The sequence below is a fragment of the Gymnoscopelus microlampas genome, assembly GCF_963454915.1.
Source record: "Gymnoscopelus microlampas genome assembly, chromosome: 21".
In the NCBI taxonomy this organism is placed as follows: domain Eukaryota; kingdom Metazoa; phylum Chordata; class Actinopteri; order Myctophiformes; family Myctophidae; genus Gymnoscopelus; species Gymnoscopelus microlampas.
In genome coordinates this window covers 19091632-19114754 of record NC_139958.1, presented here as the reverse complement: position 1 = coordinate 19114754, position 23123 = coordinate 19091632, and the positions used below count along the sequence as shown (strand labels likewise).

At 41.9% G+C, this 23123-nt stretch overlaps 1 protein-coding gene across 1 annotated transcript in view; it reads right to left on the bottom strand.

Annotated features, from left to right (window-relative positions):
* astn2 (astrotactin 2) overlaps window positions 1-23123 on the bottom strand; it is a gene marked incomplete at both ends in the record, with an annotated part of 637213 nt that overhangs the window by 431133 nt on the left and 182957 nt on the right. The window contains one exon of the mRNA XM_084047140.1: window positions 4681-4836. Coding sequence (XP_083903266.1) covers window positions 4681-4836 — 156 coding nt within the window. The remainder of the gene's footprint in view (window positions 1-4680; window positions 4837-23123) is intronic.

The following is a 23123-nucleotide window of genomic DNA, read 5'->3' as shown; positions in this document are numbered from 1 at the left end:
ATTCAGGCACCATCAACGTGCCACAAAACACACACACACACACACACACACACACACACACACACACACACACACACACACACACACACACACACACACACACACACACACACACACACACACACACACACACACACACACATACACACACACACACAAATACGCATGGCCATACAGCCTATCAGGCATTTATTGCCCAACAATACATAGGCAATTACAGACTATCTACCTGACTGTGTGCGTTATGCACGCAGGCAAACAGACACGCACGCACACACACACACACACACACACGCACACGCACACGCACACGCACACGCACACGCACACGCACACGCACACGCACACGCACACACACAGGCATGACCACAGCCTATCTGGTATTTATTGCTAACAAATACACAGGCAGTCTCTGTTACTGAATCTTTAGTTAGAAACAGCCCTACGAAAAGCATGTGCGCACACGCACATGTACACGCGCGCGCGCACGCACGCACGCACGCACGCACACACACACACACACACACACACACACACACACACACACACACACACACACACACACACACACACACACACACACACACACACACACACACACACACACACACACACACACACACACACACACACACACACACACACACACACACACAGAGCACAGCACAGCAATACTTTCATGTGCTACTTCAAAGCAGCAAATGAACAGGAGATAAGAGGGATAATAAGCATGAAGTTATTCTCATCTTACTGAGCCAAAAAGATGTACATCAAAACAATACCATTGCTCCTCGCCAGCATGGAAAGGCATTAACACCGCAGCAGGGAATAAGGTACACAAAGGTACGTACATGCAAATAAGGTAGACGATTGTTATAGGAAAAAAAGGGAGAAAAAGCTCATGACAAAACTGTGTGGTGACTTATGTCACCACACATTTGTGTCATGTTGAGCGAATATGTCACTCAACATGGTATCTACTGTAGACTAATCTCTCAAGCACAGATTCAGAGCTCTACTGAATCTGTCGGGAGCCCCGTTCAGAACGTATGAGCATTGGCCTACAAGTGGGCGTGCCTTCAAATCAGGAAGCAGGCCGTGCTTTACCCAATCAAATGTAGTATTGGGCGGGATTTACATCTGCGCGTTCGCTTCCCACTGGAAACAAACCCAAACTCATTTAACAATAGCGTCCTCGGAGCCGACAAAACCACGGAAAGTTAGTAACATTAACTTGCTCTTTCATCATAGAAACAAGTGGGCTTGTAACCAAAACGATCCATGTTCTCTGGGAGAAGTGGTGTTAGTGTTCCGTGGAGAAATATTGTTAGTGGGAATGAAAACGTAGGCACACCACCGGACGTGGAGGGCTGAGGGCAGAGACCAAACGCCGGTTTCCATTCATTGTCGGTCTATTTAATCACTCCCCCCCAGAGTCAAATGCAAAAGTGAAAAACGCTACAGGCACTGTTTTTCCTTTTTATTTGACGATGGGTTCCCAGATTGACTGTGTGTAGACTAAATGTTTTACCTTGGCATTTTAGACAGCAGTGAGTCTATTCTAGCTCAGTGAAGTTGTTCTGTTAATAACTAACAATAATGGTAGTGTTTGAATCAAAGTCATTTAGTGATACCACACTGGCTACATATGAATTAAGGTCACAAAATAACCGTTTCCATTAGAGATGACATCATACTTGTCTCTGACACTAGCAATATGTAAAGGAGAGTCTAACTTAAAACAAACAAAAACGATTTGTATGATCTCAAACATCTGATGTCACTGTCTGTCTGTCTGTCTGTCTGTCTGTCTAACTCTCTACACTGCTCAGCCGTTATCCTTGATAGCAGGCATGCATCATTCCTCCTTAAATGAATGCACCAGGAGCGACCTGCCGTGTTCCACTTGACTTGTTCCATTAATTCAAAAGGAACCTGCGCACCTATATTATTAGCGTCACCCATCAGTGTGACTTGTAATAAACTGCACAGATGGTGCCCTCCGTTCCCCCCTGTCTGTCTAGTCTCACCCACGGGCAGACCCGCGCAGCACGGATGGCTGTGCCACTAAGCCAAAGGGGCCCGTCTCCAGGATGGCCCCTGGCTCATTACGATGCCAAAGTCATCAGTGACAACAAGGGAAGAAAAAAACCTTGCAGCTGCACTCAAGCTTAATCTACTTAAAAAACACCATCCATGTAAAACATGCAAATATACAGTTGGGCTTGGGGAGACAGCATGAGAAAGGCAGCTAATTTACTGCGTGAAAAAAGCTGTGTCGAGCTGAGTTAAATGGGAAAAAAAGTTAAGTGTTTGACCAGCCCGACGCGTTCTCTCGGTCCTCCTCACCCTCGACGTATCTCGGGGAATTTGACAACGCGTTCATTTCCTTTACGCAGCACTAATCCTCTGAGCCTGGCCAATGAACTTCCCCTTTTTACCTCGCTCCGCTAATTGAGTTTCTTCCTCGACTAAGAAGTAGGAAAACAGAAATGCGCTTGTCCCACTCGCGTGTTTGTTATCCTGGACTAACCCCCTTTTGTGTCGAGAATGCACTTTCACTCGCAATTAAAAGACCTTTAACCCATTAAGACCGGGGAAGCATCTGTGTCATTTTAAGATTTCTTTGCGCTTAGCAGATCTACAAGCTCATAGCGCGGCACCGAGTGCCGCGCTACGAGCTTGTAGATACTGCTATTTTTTTGGAAAAATCATGAAAAAGTGTGCAAAGCTTTGAATATATATCTTTTAAAGTGAATATTTGTATCTTTTTCTTTCTTTGCTTCGGGGGATTCTAATTTTTTTTTGAAAAAAACTGATGTTGCTGTAGTCAAGAACCGCCAAAATTATATGTATTTGACTGCCGCCTCCATCTTGAAATATTGTGTTCTAGGGACCCCGAGCAGAAGCAAAGATTTGAATTACAAATGCTCGCTTTAAAAAATGTATAACTCAAAGATTTGCACACATTTTCACGTTTTTTCAAAAAAATAGCAGATCTACAAGCTCATAGCGCGGCACTCGGTGCCGCGCTATGAGCTTGTAGATCTGCTATTTTTGAATAGCCAAATACATAAAAAAAAGCATGGATACTTTCCGGGTCTCAATGGATTAAAGGAGATTATTTTACTACTATACTACTAAGAGGAAATCTCTAAGAATTTTGAAAGGGGTTTGTTTAGCATTGGAAAAGTCTTGAATACATGTCATTTGCTCAGAAATGTTAAGTACTACACCAGTATTCATTCACTCCAATGACAAAATGATAACCTTTAAACCTGTCAGAGTTAATCCCATAACAGCAACTAAGAAAACTGCCAAATGAATCCCCTATATATCCCAACGCTATCCTCCACTGCTTTCTAGCTGGCATGAGAACACTACTGCGCCACAACACTAACACTATCATTCACAGGCAAATCATTTATCTTAAGCCACAATGATCATTAGTGCTACGTGCATTATGTAAAATATGCAAAAAAATGTAAGTGCATCTCTATATTAGGGTGACAAGTGAATCAATCCAGGGCAAGCAAACTGTTCAAGGTTAATGACTAATCTATAATATAGTTTCACTCTGAAATGCTAATGCGTAGAGTAGAGGGTCAGAACCTATACAGTGTAAGACATACAGTAACAAAGGACAAAATAATATCCATCTACCAAAATACCTTAAAATTAGTCACTTGGATGTGGCAACACAAACCAGCCTGCAGTCCACTGAAATATGCCTCTGCCCACTCCCGCTGTACCGTGTTCTGTTTTGGAAGGACATTTACATGGTCTAGGCTAGTTTCTTTGAGGCACTACATTGTTTTCTTTGCACTCTACTTATGTGACAATTTGCCCTGTTGTTTGTTGACTGTGGGTTCATTCTTACTCTTGCTTATTCTGATCTTGTGCTTGTAAGTCACTGTGGATGAGAGAGTCTGCTAAATGCCTACATTGCAATTGTAAATTGTGATGCGTTGCTGGATCGGAGCACACTCGGAAATCACAAGGGTCCACCCCCCTCTGACCACTTAACACGTCAGCCGAATGCCTGTGAGATTTAGAAAAACACATCTAGCTCGGATTTCTTCTCCTAGAATGCGTTTTTTGGTGAAAACTAGCCATATTCAACAGCCGATAACAACAGAACGGACGATCGTGGTTAACATTTTTTTGTTCCGGTGGAAAGAGGAGAGACTCGTCTCCCCATGGAGATATCGTTTGTTTACATCCGTGTTGAAAAAAAAAAAAGATCTGTGGATCGTGAAAAAGACTCAAAATAAGGTCAAACCGGTGGCAGTGGCAGATGAATTAATTAATTAATACCTGGCAGTGAATGTGTTTTAAGTGGTCAAATGGATGGACTGTGTGCATTTTCAATGCATGTTTGTTTTAATGATCAATCAATCGATTGATCATTCCAGCTTGGACCAATGGAACTAACATAGTACACAGTAGTTTAAGTCCTTCAGTATCATCATCGGTATCACGATGAAAACGCACAGTACACCTTGTTGTGTGCTGAATTCCCAAGTAAAGACATTGCGTCTGAAACTATAGGCATCGGTCTCTGCATTTTGGGTCCACCCGCTCATGGACAATATTAGCGACCACTGACTGAATAGGATGTGTGAATATGGTCAATACATGTTTTCTATGGGCAGTAATGGTAACAATGGTTCTTCTTACCTCTGGTGTGGCATGAAGGGCCCCTCTTGCGCCCCGTGGACGAGCTATGTGTGACGTGTTGAAAGTGAACCATGTCCATGGTCTGGTTGGGCGTGCGGAAACTCTCCTTGAACCTCTGCATCAAGTCCTCCACCGCCTCCTGCTTGGCGTCGATGGCTGTGGAACAGAGAGACAGAGTGGAAATGGCAGACATGTAAAATATGTCTTACACCACTTAAAATGCGGATTTCAAAGTGTGAATACTTTCAACATTAAAGGCCCTTTCAGACGGCGAGCGATTGACATGCCTATAGTAATTCATTTTCAATGAGAGACGGGCCATTAGTTGGGACGTGCGGAGAAGTTGAAGGGCGGAAAGGCGAGCGTGCACGGTCCCGTGAAATTCTCGTGCTTGTTTCATGCTACGCATTTGTGTCTGCACATGAGGGGCGCGGCGCGATCCTCGCTGATCCAAGCAAGAACGCCCGCGTCAATAGTCTGAAACGGCCTTAACACCTCAAAAGTCGTGAGATGTATATCTATGCAAGCTTGCGTGAACGCCCGCGTCAATAGTCTGAAACGGCCTTAACACCTCAAAAGTCGTGAGATGTATATCTATGCAAGCTTGCGTGAGCTTGTAAATCATCTATTGTCACTATTCGTCATATACAGTAAGACTTAACCCATTAAAACCGGGAAAGCATCTGTGTCATTTTAGATTTGTGCGTTGGCTGCAGATGTACTGTACAAGCTCACAGCTGCGAGCTTGTACATCTGCTATTTTTAAATTTTTCTGAAAGGGAACTACTGATTTAGAAGGCATTTGTAGAACCGGCCTCAGGTCTTAATGGGTTGTTGGTCTTAAAGTGGTTAGGGTTCGACAAGGTACAGTATACAAGCATTAAGCGTGGGGCTGAGTGGCAGTGGTAGAGCGGCTGTTTGGGAGCCGGAAGGACTCTCACATCCTCCTGCTGTAGCATTGTGTCGACGTGTCTTTGAGCAAGACCTCGCATGGTAACGTCCGCTGTCTGAGTGTGAATGGGTGAATGCAATGCATATTGTAAAGTGCTTTGGTTAAGGGCGCTACAGAAATGGAGACCATGGAAGCAAACACAAACCCACGATGGCAAGTAAAGCTTCCTGCATTGGTTCTCAAAATGGGGTCCGGGGACCCCCAGGGGTCCTTGGGGAGATACCAGGGGGTCCCCAGCAAAATGTGTTAATAAAGCGTCACAATCATTTTAACCCCTTTATTCATATTTTATACTTTGGCTATTAAAAAGTAGCAGATCTACAAGCTCGTAGCGCGGCACCAAAAGGGTCCTTCTGCACACCTACTGGGACAAGTGCGTAGGAGCGCATGAAACATGAAATGGAAATCCCGCACACTGTCTTCACTTACAGCAAACAAGTCGTTTATTACAAGGTTTCGGTCTAAACGACCTTCATCAGGTATCTCTGGTAGGACACCTACTGTTTGACAATGTCAATAGTTATTTAAGCAGACGGCACACCGGAATGGACACTAGTGTGCTGCCATTACTTTTATAGTTCAGACATCATTGTAATTACAGGAGGTGGGGGGGTATTCACTGACTGAGACACTATAGGTGAAAGGCCATGGGGTCACCAAAATCAGTAGGGTTCACCCTGCAATCCGCCTAATATATTATATGAGCCATCGTGTGTGCAAAGTTGAAATGTTGGCCTGAGGGTGGCACTATACACAAGGTCGTGGGCTCACTCAAATGATGATTATGGTTCATCCTCCAGGGATCATGAAGGCTCTCAGCCAGTTTCATGGCAACCCGCCCAATGGATTTTTATATAGGCTATCTTGTGTTTGACCCCATGACATCGTGTGGGTCACAGTCGGCCCAAGGCCCTTCTCCTACAGTACCTTGCAAATTTCTATATGGTGTTCTAGCTGCTGTAGAGGAGGATTTTAGGTCAGTGGGATATAACATGACAGGGATTCTAACATACTGTACAGCGTGTTAGACCGTTCACATGGTTTATATGCAAATACAATGAATAGTGTAGATAAAACCAAGTGATGTGGTATCTCTCTCTCGTTATTTATTTTTACAGCATGGCTCCTATATGGGACAAGCCATCTAGAAATGGATCTGTGAGACTGTGTGTGCGTGTGCGTGTGCATGTGTGTGTGTGTGTGTGTGTGTGATGATAACATCGCAAACTGCTGGACTACATGTCTTGTGCACACTGCCAGTAGGATAAGGACATAACTCCATGATCTTCTATCACGTGTTTTATACTTTCTGAAATATTTAACTTTAGTTTCATACTGGAATTGCACATGGAGACGACTGACATCATGCAGTAGGTGACTGATGTCACAGACTGGCCACATAAAGTCCGAGATCCACATGGCAGTGTTGATTTCGTCGACTAAAACTATGGCGAAAAATGATCGTCGACTACCTTTTTTCACAAAAAAAACTAAAGACAAATAAAAAATAAGCTACTATGACTAAAACTAAATATATTGGCAATTGCGTCAACAAATAAAAACTGCACTAAAATGTTCGTGAGGGACTAGTGGAGAAGAGATCCAGTAAACAAGTCATTAAAGTTTGGTTGCGCTCGGGTGTTGCGCTCTGAAAATAGCCGATCTACAAGCTCACAACGCGTCGCGCTGCAACGCGTTGTGAGCTTGTAGATCGGCTATTTTCAGCATGCAAATTTTCAGCATGCAAAGTGTAAAATCAGCCATTACGACACCATCAAGGCACCGCCACAATACATTTTAGTCGACTAATTTTTAGTTGTAGATTTAGTTGACTATAATCTTATGATATTTAGTTGACGAAATTAGACTAAAACTATAACATTTCAGATGACTAAAATATGACTAAAACTAAATGGAATTGTATTCAAAAGACTATGACTAAAACTAAAGACTATGACTAAAACTAAAGACTATGACTAAAACTAAAGACTATGACTAAAACTAAATCAAAATTTGCTGTCAAAATCAACACTGCCAAATGGAAGCCTTTATTAGACCCTGTTTTTTTTCCCTCTTTCTTTCTTTTCTAGCTACAACATTTTCAATTAGTAGTACCTCAGCTGACATTTTGGCAAACCCAGAAATGAGAGCCAGATCCCAATCCATTTGAAATAAAAGCCTACATTAGCCTTTCAGTATCTTTGTTCCTATTGAGAATGGAGCTTTTCTTTTGCAATATTGCTTGAATGAAAGAAAGCCAACACGTTCATCATGCTAATGCTTTGTTTAAGGGTTCAATCATAGTCTAAAATGTATCTAGATCAGTTTTTCTTTTTTTAATCATTTCTTAAGGTCACCCTGATTGCATGTCGTATGGTTGGAATAATAATTTGTCAAGAAGGAGAAATGAGGGTGCCATCTGAATAATGAGGCACCATTAGCAGCCTTTTAAGAACAAAACAGCCCTAGTTAGATGTGGGCTCAAACAAAACAATTGTCAGACAGAGATGGATTTTGGATTGACAGTCAAGGAACAGGTGTGACGATTGTTGGAATCATTGGAAATGTGTAAATGCAGGTCTCGTCAGCATAGCCTTTAAGGAGCTACACCATGAATTTAAAAAATAATAATAATATTTAATATCATATTGTTTATGTCCCTCAAACGTTTTTCAAAAGGTTTGAGCCTAAATCAAGCCTCAGATATACTCATTCCTTTTTTTTTTCAAATAATTTTTATCCCGCGATTTTTGTAACCCATTTCTTTTACCCGGTGCCAATTTCCTAAGTGATCCTGGGCGCTACACCAGCCCTACACCAGCGCTACACCAGTCCCCCGCAGCCAGGGAGGCCAGGGCCGAGCTCATGCTTCCTTCAGTGCATGAGAGCCAACTGACCTTCTTGTCACCTGACAGGAGGGAGTTTCCCTGGTTGGACGTAGCGCGTGGAAGGAACACGTTATTCCAACCAGTTCCCTTCCCCTCCATCAGGCGCCCCGGCTGTCATGGGGGAGGCGGTATAGCGACCAGGATTACTACATGTTTTTGTGAGGGTATTAACTACCCTAGGAGACACGGGGAGAACATGCAAACTCCACACAGAGTAGGCCCTTTCGCCAACCCCACCCTGGGTATGGGCGCTGATGACGCGGGATATACTCATTCCAACTAACTTCTCTCTGGCTTATAAAGCACTTTCACCTGCAATACCACATTGTCCTGTTTGGCACGGGGCGCTATTGAGCCAGTTTGTATGCATGTTATGTCCTGATTCTGTGTGGAAAAAGTAAAAGTTTTTGATTTTTTTGTTGTTGTTAGAACTGAAAGACGGGAGGAATTGTTCCCAGACGTGACGTAGGCAGGGGGAACAAATCTGACGGACTGTTTTCAGACCAATTTACTTAAAAACCACAGATAGCCTATGAAAGCCAGCATGCTCGAAGTCGGGTATTTGTTGGAACAGAAGAGAGGTGGGGGAGACCAAAAACACACAAAAATGAAGAAAAAGTTAAAATTCATGGTGTAGACCCTTTAAGACCTGAAGCCGATTCTACAAATGTCTCCTATAAATCCCAACAGTGTTCTGAAAAACATATGTTTCTATATCAGTGGTGCTCAAACTTTTTCATGTCAAGGACCCCCAAAATTATATGTATTTTGCCGCGGACCCCCATCTCAAAATATGTTGTTCCAGGGACCCCCAGAAGCTAAGATTTGAGTTAAAAATGTTCGCTTTAAAAGAATATAAATATATTAATTTGCACACATTTTCTTGATTTTTCAAAAATAGCAGATCTACAAGCTCATAGCGCGGCACTCTGTATATAATATATATATATAATATAAAAGAATATATATAATATAAAATTACTGTTGCCTTTCATGTTGAATGTAGACATACAGTACGTAGAAAAAAGAAAACAAGAATAGATGCTTTGCTAGAGAGTGAAGTCTGAGTGATTCTAAGTGTGAGGCCATTGAGAATAGTTAACCACATGAACATTAATTAGCGTCGCTATTCTGGGCATGTCATAATAGGCAAAAAAAATAGCAGATCTACAAGCTCCCGTTTCAATGCGGTGTGAGCTTACAGATTGGCTATTTTGAGAATTGGTGTGGAGGGAAAAAAGGAGGGGGCACAGTGCAGAGTCAGACCCCCGGGAGACCCCAGGTCAATGAAGTATATAGGGTTCAAGTGGTTCATTTGATCTAAAAACCTGACTGAAATGTACGGTAGGCCCTGTTCAGACTTAACACAACAAAGAGACTTGGGTGGTCCGTTGTCAAGAGGACAGCTCTAAATACAGGTGTGATTCCGTCCAAAATGCATTGAGATCCACCCACTCTGACCATATTTGGTGGTCAGGAACACATGTATAATAGAGTAGTGTGAGCCTACGATACTCTGAAGTTCGAAGACGAAGGACAACACTGCAATATCGAGCTATGTATAAGGTGTGGAGGAAAATCCACAAAGCAGGTTTTACTCGCACCATTGAGCAGATTTGCTGACATTGATAGGGCTGAAGCAAGCATACTATAATGCAAAACAATCCTGTTACATGCCCTTTCTTTGACAAACTACATGTCTTGTTAAGGCGACGATCCATGGCAAATACCAACAATGTCTGTGTATATTGATGTTTTCTTTTTAAAGAGCTGTCTCCCCCCCACCCCAAAACACACACACACACACACACACACACACACACACACACGCACACTATTCTTTTTACACGTTATTACTTATTACTCCTTATTACCTTACTTGTATTATAACTTTTATTACCGTACAAGTATTGTACCTTGTATTTTGTAAGTTGAACCTTGTTAGCACACTCGACGGAGGGGCTGCCACACCAGCATTTCACTGCACACACTCATATATATGGGAAACTGATTAATATGTGAACAAAATCTTTCAATCCTGAATATTAATATGGGATTAGACCCCAGGTTTGATTAGCAGAACGCCCCAGTCTGGAGTTATATGGTTTTGGCTTAAGTTATTCTAGGGAGATAACGGCACAACTCAGTTAACATCGTTAATACCGCCATATATTGGACTAGGCCTTCAAGGAGATTGAGCGATTTGATGGGATAGATGGAGAAACGAAGGGAGAGGAGGGTGTGAGGTGTGTGGGTGTGTCTCAGAGTTTCCCAAACCAATGTTGATTCCGTGGAGAAATACAAAGTACAAGAAGTTACAGAACTATGCTGACCACTCTCTTTTTTTTTTTGGCAGAACCAAGGGCAAAAGTAATAAGAAACTTTTAAAGGCATGAACAATCACTTCTTAGAATCCAGGGCATGGCAAAGTCACTTAAATTAACCAAAAGAGGTACAGCCAAGTGGATAAAAAGCGATGTTCTCTTTTCGGTTAATCTTCGAAATTAGGTCTCCCCGCCACTCTACAATGGATGATAGCACAGTTTGCATAGGCCGTTCCATCTGCAAATCAATACTTGCTGGGGGGAATTTAAACTGGGGTGTACAGTGGTGTGTGCGTGTCTCTGTGTGCTGAAGAAAGCACGATTTCTGCTTTCCTTCCAGTTGTCAGAAAAATCACAAACCCTCAGGGGATCTCCTATGACCCATCTAAACATGTTCTACCCCATTTGCGCTGCTGAGGAGACTGAATATGAAAGTAGCCTATTCTTTTCCCATTGTCTCCAAGACACACACACACAAAAAGTCTAAAAAGGAGATCTCTAAAAAAGCTACACAAGGAAAACAACTATCCATCAGCAGCCTATACTACCCTGGGTAGTATAGGCTGTCCTGTTTGCAGAGACCTGTGATGCGTCAGGAGTTCAGTTAAAGTGAGATATGTAGAGCTGGGAGTCTCTGCAAGGAGTGATGATTTATCTGGACATGGGCTATTTACTTGCTGCACAGTGCCAGCCAGGCTTGGGCCAGAGTGGCCAGTAAAATGAGATAGTGAATAGGGGTCATTCAAGACAAATGTCATCTTCAAAGACAGGGGAGCATTTGTCACCTCCATCTCACCCATCATCCACGCCCCATGCTGTCAATCGCTCCCTCAGGTGTGTTCATGCTATGAATTATGATAATGTCTTGTTCTCAACGGATGTTCACCATGTATGACAATGAAGAAAAAGAAGACTAAGATTAATGCAATGAAGAACGGAGGAGTGATGAGTACAAATGGGGAAGTATACAGTAAGTGTGAGCAGGAAAGTGAAACCAAGAGAAGGGAACCACATCATTTCTAAAACAAATATTTGAGAGAGATCGGTGGCATCAGACAACCAAAAACAAACATGTAAGCAAGCAAGCAAGCAAGCAAACATACAAACATACAAATCTTGTTTTGTTTTTCTGTTCTTTTTCGAGTCCTTAAAAGTAGCTGAGCACAGGTGCTCCTTTTCAGCGCAAATACCACAGACTGACAGAATAATTTTGTATTTGCTGCCTGTAGAACTGTGGTCTTAAATGGGAGGAATTTAAAGCCATATCTTTATCTTTTGTGGTAGCAGTTGCCTAACGATTTGAGGAGCACGCCCGGGGTCAGTCAGGAGGACATTCCCGGTTCAATCTCTTGGACCAAAAAAAGAAAAAGAATGAAAATCATTCACCTCTCCCTCAATACCCTCCGTTGAAGTGCCTGTGCCTGTGAGCAAGGCACTTTACCCACAAGTGTAACAAAGTTGCTCAATGGCCAACAGTCTAAGGCTGTGGATGTACTATACTGGTCAGGTGGGGTCCGAGGTGTGAATGTGAGTAACTGTATGTATACAGAAGGTAGTTACAGAAAAAGAGTATTCATGATCACCAAACCTACCCTGAATAGATAATGGTAAAACAAAAAAAAGGAAAAAGAAAAACTGTCAATATTGCAATTTTACATAAGCTTACATTTTGTCCAAAATCATTACAGTGCTACCACCAAACTGAATAATGAATCAATAGCATAACAAAACTGAGCAGTTAATAAACCACAAACATCTACATTTCATTTGTCAATTCATCTATTCTACATGAGCTATTCTTGGCTACTCTTTTCCAATCGGTATGCGCTTTATAATATATTAAAATGCAAAAACATCCTAACTTTCACAATCGATAACAGCACAATAAAATCCTGGGTTGCATTTCCTATCTCAAGCAAGTTTCAAGTGCCTGCAAGTAGATTTTCACACCGTACTGAGATGAATGGTAAACACTGGCTTAATTGAAGACCAAAAAAAACACAGTAAGGAAAGCTTTGGAAAACGGTTAGTAGTACAGTAAGTACATGCTGAGTCATAGTCAACAAGCTAAACATGCCAGAGCTGTTATGTTGTGAATGCTTATGGTTGGCCAACCTTGCCTAAACTAAAACTAAATAATTAAGTGTGTGTGTGTGTGTGTGTGTGTGTGTGTGTGTGTGTGTGTGTGTGTGTGTGTGTGTGTGTGTGTGTGTGTGTGTGTGTGTGTGTGTGTGTGTGTGTGTGTGTGTGTGTGTGCGTGTGTGCGTGTGTGCGTGTGTGTGTGTGTGTGTGTGTGTCCATCCATCTATCTATATGCTAATGACAGGACGGTCAATCAAGGACGTTGTGGTGTCTTATTCCCCTTGGTTAAATACATTTCAGAACATTTTTATCTGTCCAAGTTGCCGACAACCCTGATATAAAATGCTCAGTTTATCCAACAGGCCTTTATAGGTTAGGCTACTAATCTAAAAATTATGCACACATTGTTCCAACGTTAGATCAGAAGTTGCCAACAGGCTGTCTTACATTCTAGCCTACTGGCTGTTCATTATTTGACTATATGACTGCCCCTCACACCTGTGTTTATGCGAAAATATATGATAGCGGGCCCCTTAAAATATGCACTGATGATAACTTTAATATTCCAAGACCAGAGTGCTTGTAGCATTTCACTCGCGACCCCCATTGGCACCATTAATAATTATTCTCCATGGACTTATGACAGCCCAGGTAATAGGGAAAGATTTAATGGAGAAGCCAATTAAATACCATAGGCCCCATTTACATCTGGCATTAACATGTGTTCCATATCTCGATGATTTCCACATTTTATTCAGCCAGATTACTTTTACACCTGGCATTAATATTCCACTGAAATTTACACCCTTTATGTTTGGGGTCCAATTGACCTCTAGAGATTGTTGGGCCGTGCAATCATTCTTGATTCTTATATTTTTTTCTATAATTTCTATCCCACGATTTTATAACCCTATTTTTTCACCCAGTGCCACTGCCAATGCCTAAGCTTGTAATCCTGGGCGCTTCTCTCCCTCTGCCAGCCTGGGGAGAGCCCCGAACCGAGCTCATGCTTCCTTCAACGCATGAGGAGTTAGCAGACTGCTTCTTATCGCCTGACAGGGGGGAGTTTCCCTGGTTGGACGTAGCGCGTGGAAGAACACGTTATTCCAACCAGTTCCTTTCCCCTCCATCAGGCGCCCCGGCTGACCAGGGGGAGGCAGTATAGAGACCAGGATTACTGCATGTTTTTTTGTGAGGGTACCTACCCTAGGGGACACGGGGAGAACATTCAAACTCCACCCTTTCGCCAACCCCACCTAGAGTATGGGCACTGATGACGCGGAGGAGAGAACACGCCCCCCAGCGCCCACAGCGTCCCCGGCAGGAATCGAACCCAGGACCTTCTTTCTAGCTGTGAGGTTCATCATTCTTGATTCTACATCTTGCCTCACTACATTTTAGCCCCGTCCATAAACAAATGTCCAACACATAGTCACTTTAATACATCTCACAAAGAGATGTTTTAGTGACATGTTTGATATATTTAGCTTCAATAGTGTCTACAAACAACGGTTCTACTGTTCTAAATATATACACTGATCATGTTATTATTTTGTGGGGAAATCAGACGTCCCATAAAACGCGCAATAAAAAGTATAGATTTTTCAATAACACCTCTCTATAAACTCATGCCTGTACTGTACACCTTCCTTAGGTTGGTCAGGGAAAGGAATATCCTCTCTATGACAGTGGTTCCCAAACCTTTTAGCTCAAGACCCAAAAGAGAAATTAGATGTTTGCTAGTGAAAATAGCAGATCTACAAGCTCACAATGCGTCGCTTCGTGCCACGTTGTGAGCGTGTACATCTGCTATTTTCACTACTTCTTCAAAATCATTTTTTCTTCTTTTTAAAATAAAATATTTAATTTTATTTATGAAATACTTTTTAAAAAAAGGGGATTTATTGATGAAGTAGTGATTTTCTTGTTTTAACTTTTTTAAAACTGATATTTACTCGTGACCCATACAAATTGGTCCGCGACCCAAACATGGGTCCCGACCCACTGTTTGGGAAACAGCTAGTGCTCTAGGAGGAACAGATGCAGGCCGCTGTTATGTCTTGAATATGTGTGATATTCTATCTGGAGGGGGGGTCTGGCACCAATCACTGCACTCCCTCTACTCCAATTTCCGTGTGGGAATGGGCACCACAACAAAAGACAATACAACTGCATCCTGTAGTGATGGAGAGACTACAGGATGAGAGATGCTCAAGAGACTATTGATCAGAGGGTTTTATTGCATCATAATCACAATATCATAAAATGATAAGGATACTCCTCAATATTATGTTTATCTGATGAATTCCCCTCTACATCACTTCCATTGTCAAGGCCAGGGTCTTTGACAACATCACTGGCAGTGAGTGTAAGCTCATTCTGAATGTTTGCAGCATAAAAAACAAAATAAATGGGTTGTGAGGGCTGTGTGAAGCTTTTTACAGTGTCTTATTGGCCCTGCACAATCTGTCTGAAATGATTAGCTTTAATGCAGACAATTTTAATCATCAGTTCTAGTGGGAACTCAGATGCTATGGCATAGGAATACTAGGACATGAAAACAAGAAGTAGAAGTAGAATGTGTGTATGATTTATATGTTTCCCCATGTACTAATATGGGGCATCCGGGTGGCACAGGGGTAAAGATCCTGCCCACCACAGGGGTTAATTCATTGTTGGTGCCTCCGGCTTGATCAGGCTCTCCAATCGTCTCACGTAGCCAGACAACTATTCCACAATCTCCGAATGCGATATAGAGTCTGGAACTACACCTCCGGAAATCCGAACGCGGAAGTTAGCATTCCGTTCACGAAAATATATTTAAAATATCTTTACATTTTATTTCTTATTTTGTTTCCATTTCTGCTAAGCAGCCAGCTATATATATTTAAATGATTTTGATTTATATTAGGACATATTTGCGCGACTGTAAAGACGAAACGGAAGTGGATAGGAGGCTTCACAACTACTTTATTTGAACACAATGTCTGCGGGTAGTGCAAGACTTATTTTGAAGTCCCGCTCCAGGAAGTCTGATATTTACTAGCTGCCTTGACGCTGTTGGGGATGATGGCTTAATCCTCTGGTGTCTGGAATTTTGTTTTATAAAGCAATTTTGGGTCATGGGTGGGATGTCCGACTTGGAAGGATTGTAATAAGTTTTGGCTCGCTCAACTCCACAACCAGTGGAAGTATACTGATCTTCCGATCGTCGTCCGTTGGTCCAATGGTAAGTCAAGGATTTTTACTGCAGAGTTTTTTTCAGTGCAGAGCTGCACTGACATCTCTCTCGCTGCCCCCTGTCTGAGCTGCTGCTGACAGCAATTGCACAGCCTTTTCTCTGCCGTCATTTTTAAATTATTTTTCAAGTATGGGTCGGGCCAGGATCATGTGTTATGATCCGGCCTGGGCAGGGTTCAGGCTTCAAATCTGTCGGGTCGGGTTTTAATTTTCAGGCCCGTTGAGAACTGTACTCCTCCTCAGGTGAAGAGAAGTGGCTGGTGACTCCATGTGTATGAGAGGAGACATGTGCTTGTCTAGTCGACACCCTCCCCAGGCCAACAGCAGGTGTTGGCTGTGACAGGGACTATACACATGGGGGGTAATTGGCCTAGTGCCTAAATTGAGGAGAAAAAATGGAAATGCTGAAAACTAACCAAAACTAACATCCACTGTTCTGTTATTCCACAATTAGGGGGGAAATACTTTCAAATCTCAGTGACACAATCTCCCTCTATAAAACCCCTGATAATTAATGTTAGGCTATGTGCTAATGTGACAGCTAACTGGCATAAATATCCTACTGTAGAATCCTGTTTTCTATTGTCAAACTAGTCCCTAAAAGGTAATTATTTAAAATCAAGTCCACTTAACTGAGATTAAAAGGTCATGGCAAAATCCTCATTTCTATATGAAAGGATTTATAACAAGAAAAGGTGCTCCTCGGAGCACAGGTCTCCGCCAGGTCAGGTAGGTTAGTGTGGGCCCGCAATGTTCGGAGTTTGCCAATCAGGCTGATTGAGACGGATCGGACGGATTCGTCTTGATCACTTGACTAAAGAGATAATATGTACCGATTTGCGTGATGTTTGGAGAACATTTGTAGGAGTAATATAAAAATGTTTGACAAAAATCGCCCTCCTGATGGCGCTATAATAGGGCAATGTTGAAAGGGTGGCATTTGTTCCTCAACGTAGTGCGAATGTGTGTGCAAAGTTTCACCGCAATCAGACGCTGCGTTCATGATGTGCGGCATTTTGTTCAAAACGGGCCACTCCTGCAAACTTTAGACGTCAATCTTAGCCAATCGGGATGGAATATGGAAAATCAAACAGATCCGTCTTGACTATAGAGATCATGTGTATTTGCGTGACATTTTGATAAATTCTGAAGGAGTAATATCCCAAAATGTGTTTTACATATATCGGCCTCCTGGTGGCACTATAAGAGGCAGATGTGAAAAAATGCAAGGCAAAGGTTTTTCCCTGGACTCTAGGGAGTGCGCATACAAAGTTTTAAACAGATCGGTGCAGTTATAGGTAAAAACACAAATCGGCCTGTTATAGCTCTGGCATCCAGGGAGTGTGTGTGCACAGATTCGCTGCGATCATGACAACGGTGCCGGAGATTAGCTGTCCACAGACGGAAAGGGCGACGGACACACACACACGGATGGACGGACGGACAGGGTGCAAAACATAGTCTCGGCCATGCCTTTCGGCCTGGTGGAGAAAACAAAGTGAGGGCTGCAGCCCCCACTTGGGAAACCTGTGGGGGCTCTTATTATTTGAGGCCATGAACATATTTCAAAACAGATTTCAGTAATGCCAAGCAGAGCTGCTCGAATAACAAATGTCCCCTTGTGAGCCATTATATATTGGTTGTCTCAATTTATCCAAATTTGAATCCAAACCTACTTTAATTTAGGGTGATACATTTAGTAAGACATTTCAGGCAGAAAGTTTCCTGATACCCAGGGTAATATTTCACATAAAACTTTTAATTTGGTGGTTTCTCACCGCAAGTTTACAAGTTGACACTTTTATTTGTGGCGGAAAATCTACCTCGTTTAGAAAATAAATGAGGTTGCTTGATCGCCGCGTAGTGTTCACGTTCTGTATGGATGTACTAAGGACACAAACAGCTAAATTCATTAAATTAAATATAAATTCATGCAAATTATTCACACAAAATAAATGCCCCCGGTGTGTAAGGACCTTTACTCTAACTGTCAGAGTATAATGTTAACATTGTTCTGATTCATTCAGTACAGAGCATACAGTAGATACATGTAGCATCAACTGTACATTATATATTTTGGGGAAGACCTAAAACAAGACATTAACAGAATGAGGAGCAGGGTTCCCCCTAATTGTGTACGGTAATGAGAGACAAAGGTGCAGACTGAAGTAAATTGACTTATTAACTACCGTAATTAATAACAACTTGAATTCAGTTAGACCTACAGTTGCCTTTAATTACATTTCCCCTTCCACAGTCTTATCTATCTGCAAAAATAATATCTTCATATGAAATACACTTATTAGAGCCATTGGGAACACATCACATGCAAGTAATGCCTAAACCCTATATTCCAATGGCTCTATATATTGGCTATATGGGAAAATAGCCAATAGACCAATTAATTGTTTACTAACATTGAGACTGGATGCGCAGGTGATTGTTTCACGCAATCAATTTCCAACCTGTTGTTTCGGGGTGCGCTAGTTTCAGCACACCCCAACCCCCTCTTGTGTGTTGGCTAGTGAGGCGCGTCCTAGCGAGACCTGATAGAATGGGTTTCATTTAGCGCATACTGGTTGCACGCATACTGGTTCTTATCAGTGTGACGTCGTCTGTTAAGGGGTCTATATACAGGGTCACAACGCGTAGCATTGCAACACATTGTGAGCTTGTAAATCGGATATTTTAGCTGACTGTTCATCACAGAAGAGTGGCACTAGGGTTCAAGTGGTTAAACTGTTCACCTGTTTGATAGATTACGCTTTGTCAACCTCTAAATATACACACATGACCACTGATTTAAATGTGTATAGTTATTTATTTCACTATATGATTTATGCTATATTGTAAAACCTCATCATCATTCATCCACTAAGGCAACAGGACCACAACAACAGGCTATAAAGCCTGACTCGGTTGTATGCTGCTGTCGCGTGCCAAAAAACATCTAAAAGCTCTTGCACACTGAGAGCTAGAGAGGCTGTTTTTCAGCACGTGACACCGGTGCACGACCAGGTATAAATTAAGCATAACCTGAATATTATGCGCCGTATTCCCAATGGCTATTTACGGTAAGCTAGTTTGGTTAATCCAGGGGCTTCTGGCTCAGCAAACAAAGAGGCGGAGCCTCTGTTGCGTGCCACTTAAGCTTTGACCTCGGTGAGGAGTGTCTCTGACAGCATGAACGAGGCTAACTGTGCACATACATATTTCATCGTCCTTTGGCTCTCTCTCTCTCTCCCTTTGTTCTGCGTCACGGAGGAGAAGAGATGCTATCCCGACCAGGAGTGAGTGCCTGAAGGCTCACTCTCCTTCAAACAAAACGTTTGTCTCCTTAGCTCGTCCAGACCCTCAGCCCCATTTTTCTGTTCCTCTCTTTAACCCATTAAAGGGTCTACACCATGAATTTTAACTTTTTCTTCATTTTTGTGTGTTTTTGGTCTCCCCCACCTCTCTTCTGTTCCAACAAATACCCGACTTCGAGCATGCAGGCTTTCATAGGCTATCTGTGGTTTTTATGTAAATTGGTCTGAAAACAGTCCGTCAGATTTGTTCCCCCACCCTACGTCACGTCTGGGAACAATTCCTCCCGTTTTTCAGTTCTAACCAACAAAAAAAAAATCCCAATTTTTTTTTTTTTTTTTTTTCATTTTTCATTTTTTTAAATTTTTTCTTATTTTTTTTTTTTACTTTTTCCACACAGAACCAGGACATAACATGCATACAAACTGGCTCAACAGCGCCCCGTGCCAAACAGGACAATGTGGTATTGCAGGTGAAAGTGCTTTATAAGCCAGAGAGAAGTTAGTTGGAATGAGTATATCTGACGCTTGATTTAGGCTCAAACCTTTTGAAAAACGTTTGAGGGACATAAACAATATGATATCAAATATTATTATTATTTTTTAAATTCATGGTGTAGCTCCTTTAAGACCGTGAACGCATCCGTGTGTCTTTTATAGATTTCTTTGGCTATTCAAAAATAGCAGATATACAAGCTCATAGCGCGGCACCGAGTGCCGCGCTATGAGCTTGTAGATCTGCTTTTTTTTTTTAAACGTGAAAATTTGTGGCAAAATCTTGGATCATATATTTTTTAAGGCGAACATTTGTCAAATATTTAGTTTCAGGAACCCCCAGAGGCAAAGATTTGAGTTACAAATGTCCGCCAAAAAAAGAAAATAATTCAAATATTTGCAGAACTTTGCATGATTTTTCAGACAATAGGAGATGAGCTAGCAGGAGATCTGCTATTTTTGAATAGCCCAACGCAATCAAAAAATGACACACATATGCGTTCCCGGTCTTAAAGAGTTAACACGCACACACACACACGTGAGTGTGAGAGGAATAACAGACCGCTTCTCACATGAACTACTATTATTGTCCCCAGGACAATTTAATTGACATTAAATCTTGTGGCAGCATGCCGAACCTTAAGTTCGTGTCTTATCACTCTTGTCCTTTTCCGAGAAATGGTCGCCCCACAGCCTCAACAATTAATATCATTTGAAAAAAAGAGGAACATGCAGGCTGTCAATCCTCTTTCTATCTCTTTGAAACCAATTGCCACAACACAGACACACAAAGTAATAACACATTGGAAACAAAATTGCACTTCAAATGCCGAGCAAAGATGAATGGAAATGCTCTCGTACTGAGGGGGGGAAAACAGGATCTCATGATTGTGTGGCTGTCTTGAGTGGGATGGAAAAAAAGGTAAAAATGATATTTCTTGCTCAAGGGAAATTTCCTACAGTATTAAATGAGCTTCCTGCAGCATATGACACCGCTTTGCTTGCAAAATCACAATATATTAGATTGTGGAAAGTCACTCTCATCTTGCAGAGTATCTTTTTTGTTTCTCCTTCTCTATTTCCCACCCGTAACTTTCAGAACCTGCTACAGTGGGAGATTTTTTTTTTTTTTAACGACTCAAAGTCAAAGATAGCTTCTCGTTTTCAGCTCAATGTGGGCTAAAGCTTTGGTTGTCCTTATTTCGTCCTTGAGCATCTCCCTTATCCCATTAAGACCTGGAACGCATCTGTGTCACTATAGATTTCTTTGGCTATTCAAAAATAGCAGATATACAAGCTCATAGCGCGGCACCGAGTGCCGCGCTATGAGCTTGTACATATATCTGATTTTAGATCTGATTTTTCAAAAAAATGTTAGGATTTAGAAAACATTTTAAAGAATCACCTCAGGTTTTAATGGGTTATCTCCAGTTACTCTCTTATCTGTACTGACAGTGGGTTAACGGTGCCTTTTTACGCATTGGACACAGGCAATTGTGTGTTCGGATGCTTCCTTGTGGTCTTGCACCTGCCTCTGCCACGAGATAACCTCATGTGCAGTTAGTTGTGTTGTTGTTCGCTGTCGGGTGGAAGCTTTGCATGTCCAAAACCGCTAATTTTCAGGAAATGAAAAAAAGAACCGGTGTTCCAATGGATAGTCACAGGCTTTTGCTAATACCTTTCATGTAGAAAACCCAGACAGACTAAGCCACTTTCAACCTGGCATCCCTATTTTTGGGGCATGTCATTATAGCTGAACATTTTTTTTTTCCCCTAAATGATTAATTGTCTATGTCTATGTCCGGTATCTATTGTTGTGAGCTTGTAGATTAACCATTTGTTCTACTTTTGTGCGACACTGGCATACAACGTATAACATAGCATAACATAAAAAGGTGAAATAATGAAATGCCAGGTTTCTGCCCGACAGCAACGATATGTGTGTTCAAGGCCTTGTTTATTTGTGCAGGCTGGCTTGCATGAGAGTAAATGTATGGAAATGCATGTACTCCATCTTAGCATTCCTTTTCTTTGTCCTAGTCCTAGTCTCTCAGAATGTAGCATGTGATCTGTGAATGAAAACAAACAATTTCGTACAGAAAAGACTAGCCACACATCGGGGAGGGAACCAGAACGTGAGCACAGCTGATTTGAATTCCACACAAAAGCTCTCTTTATAAATCGGTAAACACCCGGCCCACAATAGCTTAACCCATTAAGACCTGGAACTGTGTCATTTTTAGATTTGGGCTAAAAAGCATTATTTTACACTTTGGGCTATTCAAAAATAGCAGATATACAAGCTCATAGCGCGGCACCGAGTGCCGCGCTACGAGCTTGTAGATCTGCTATTTTTGAAAAATCGTGAAAATGTATGCAAATCTTTGAGTATATATATTTTTAAAGCAAACATTTTTAACTCAAATCTTTACTTCTGGGGGTCCCTGGAACAATATATTTTGACGGGGGTCCGCGGCCAAATACATATTATTTTGGGGGTCCTTGACATGAAAAAGATTGAGCACCACTGATATAGAAACATAAGTTTCAAAACTCACAACTCCCAATATGGAAGTTTGGAAAAAGTGGAACGGTAAGACATGGTGAATAGGATTTGCCACCATGGTGGTCACTACCAAACCTCAGATAACCTCTGTTCTCACTCCTCCAGCTTCCCTTCTCTCCATGTGTCCCCCATGGGACCTCATCAGTGAGAGATGCACCGATACAGAAACGAACAGGCATGCTAGGTATTCCTGCCATTTGTATTATGACGGACATTAACCCATTTAGACCGGCATCTGTGTGTCATTTTTTCATTTCTTTGAGCTATTCAGAAATAGCAGATATACAAGCTCATAGCGTGGCACGCTACAAGCTTGTACTGTAGATCTGCTATTTTTGAAAAATCGTGAAAATGTACGCAAATCTTTGAATATCTATTTCTTAAAGCCAACATTTTTGACTCTCTTACAACTTCTGGGGGTCCCTGGAACAAAAGATGGGGGTCCACGGCCATATCATGTTTGAGAACCACTGATATAGCAAATATGTTTTTTTCAAAAAACTGTTAGGATTTAGAAGACATTTGTAGAATCCAGATGCAAAGATTTGAGTTACAAATGTTCGCTTTAAAAATACATATATCCAAAGAATT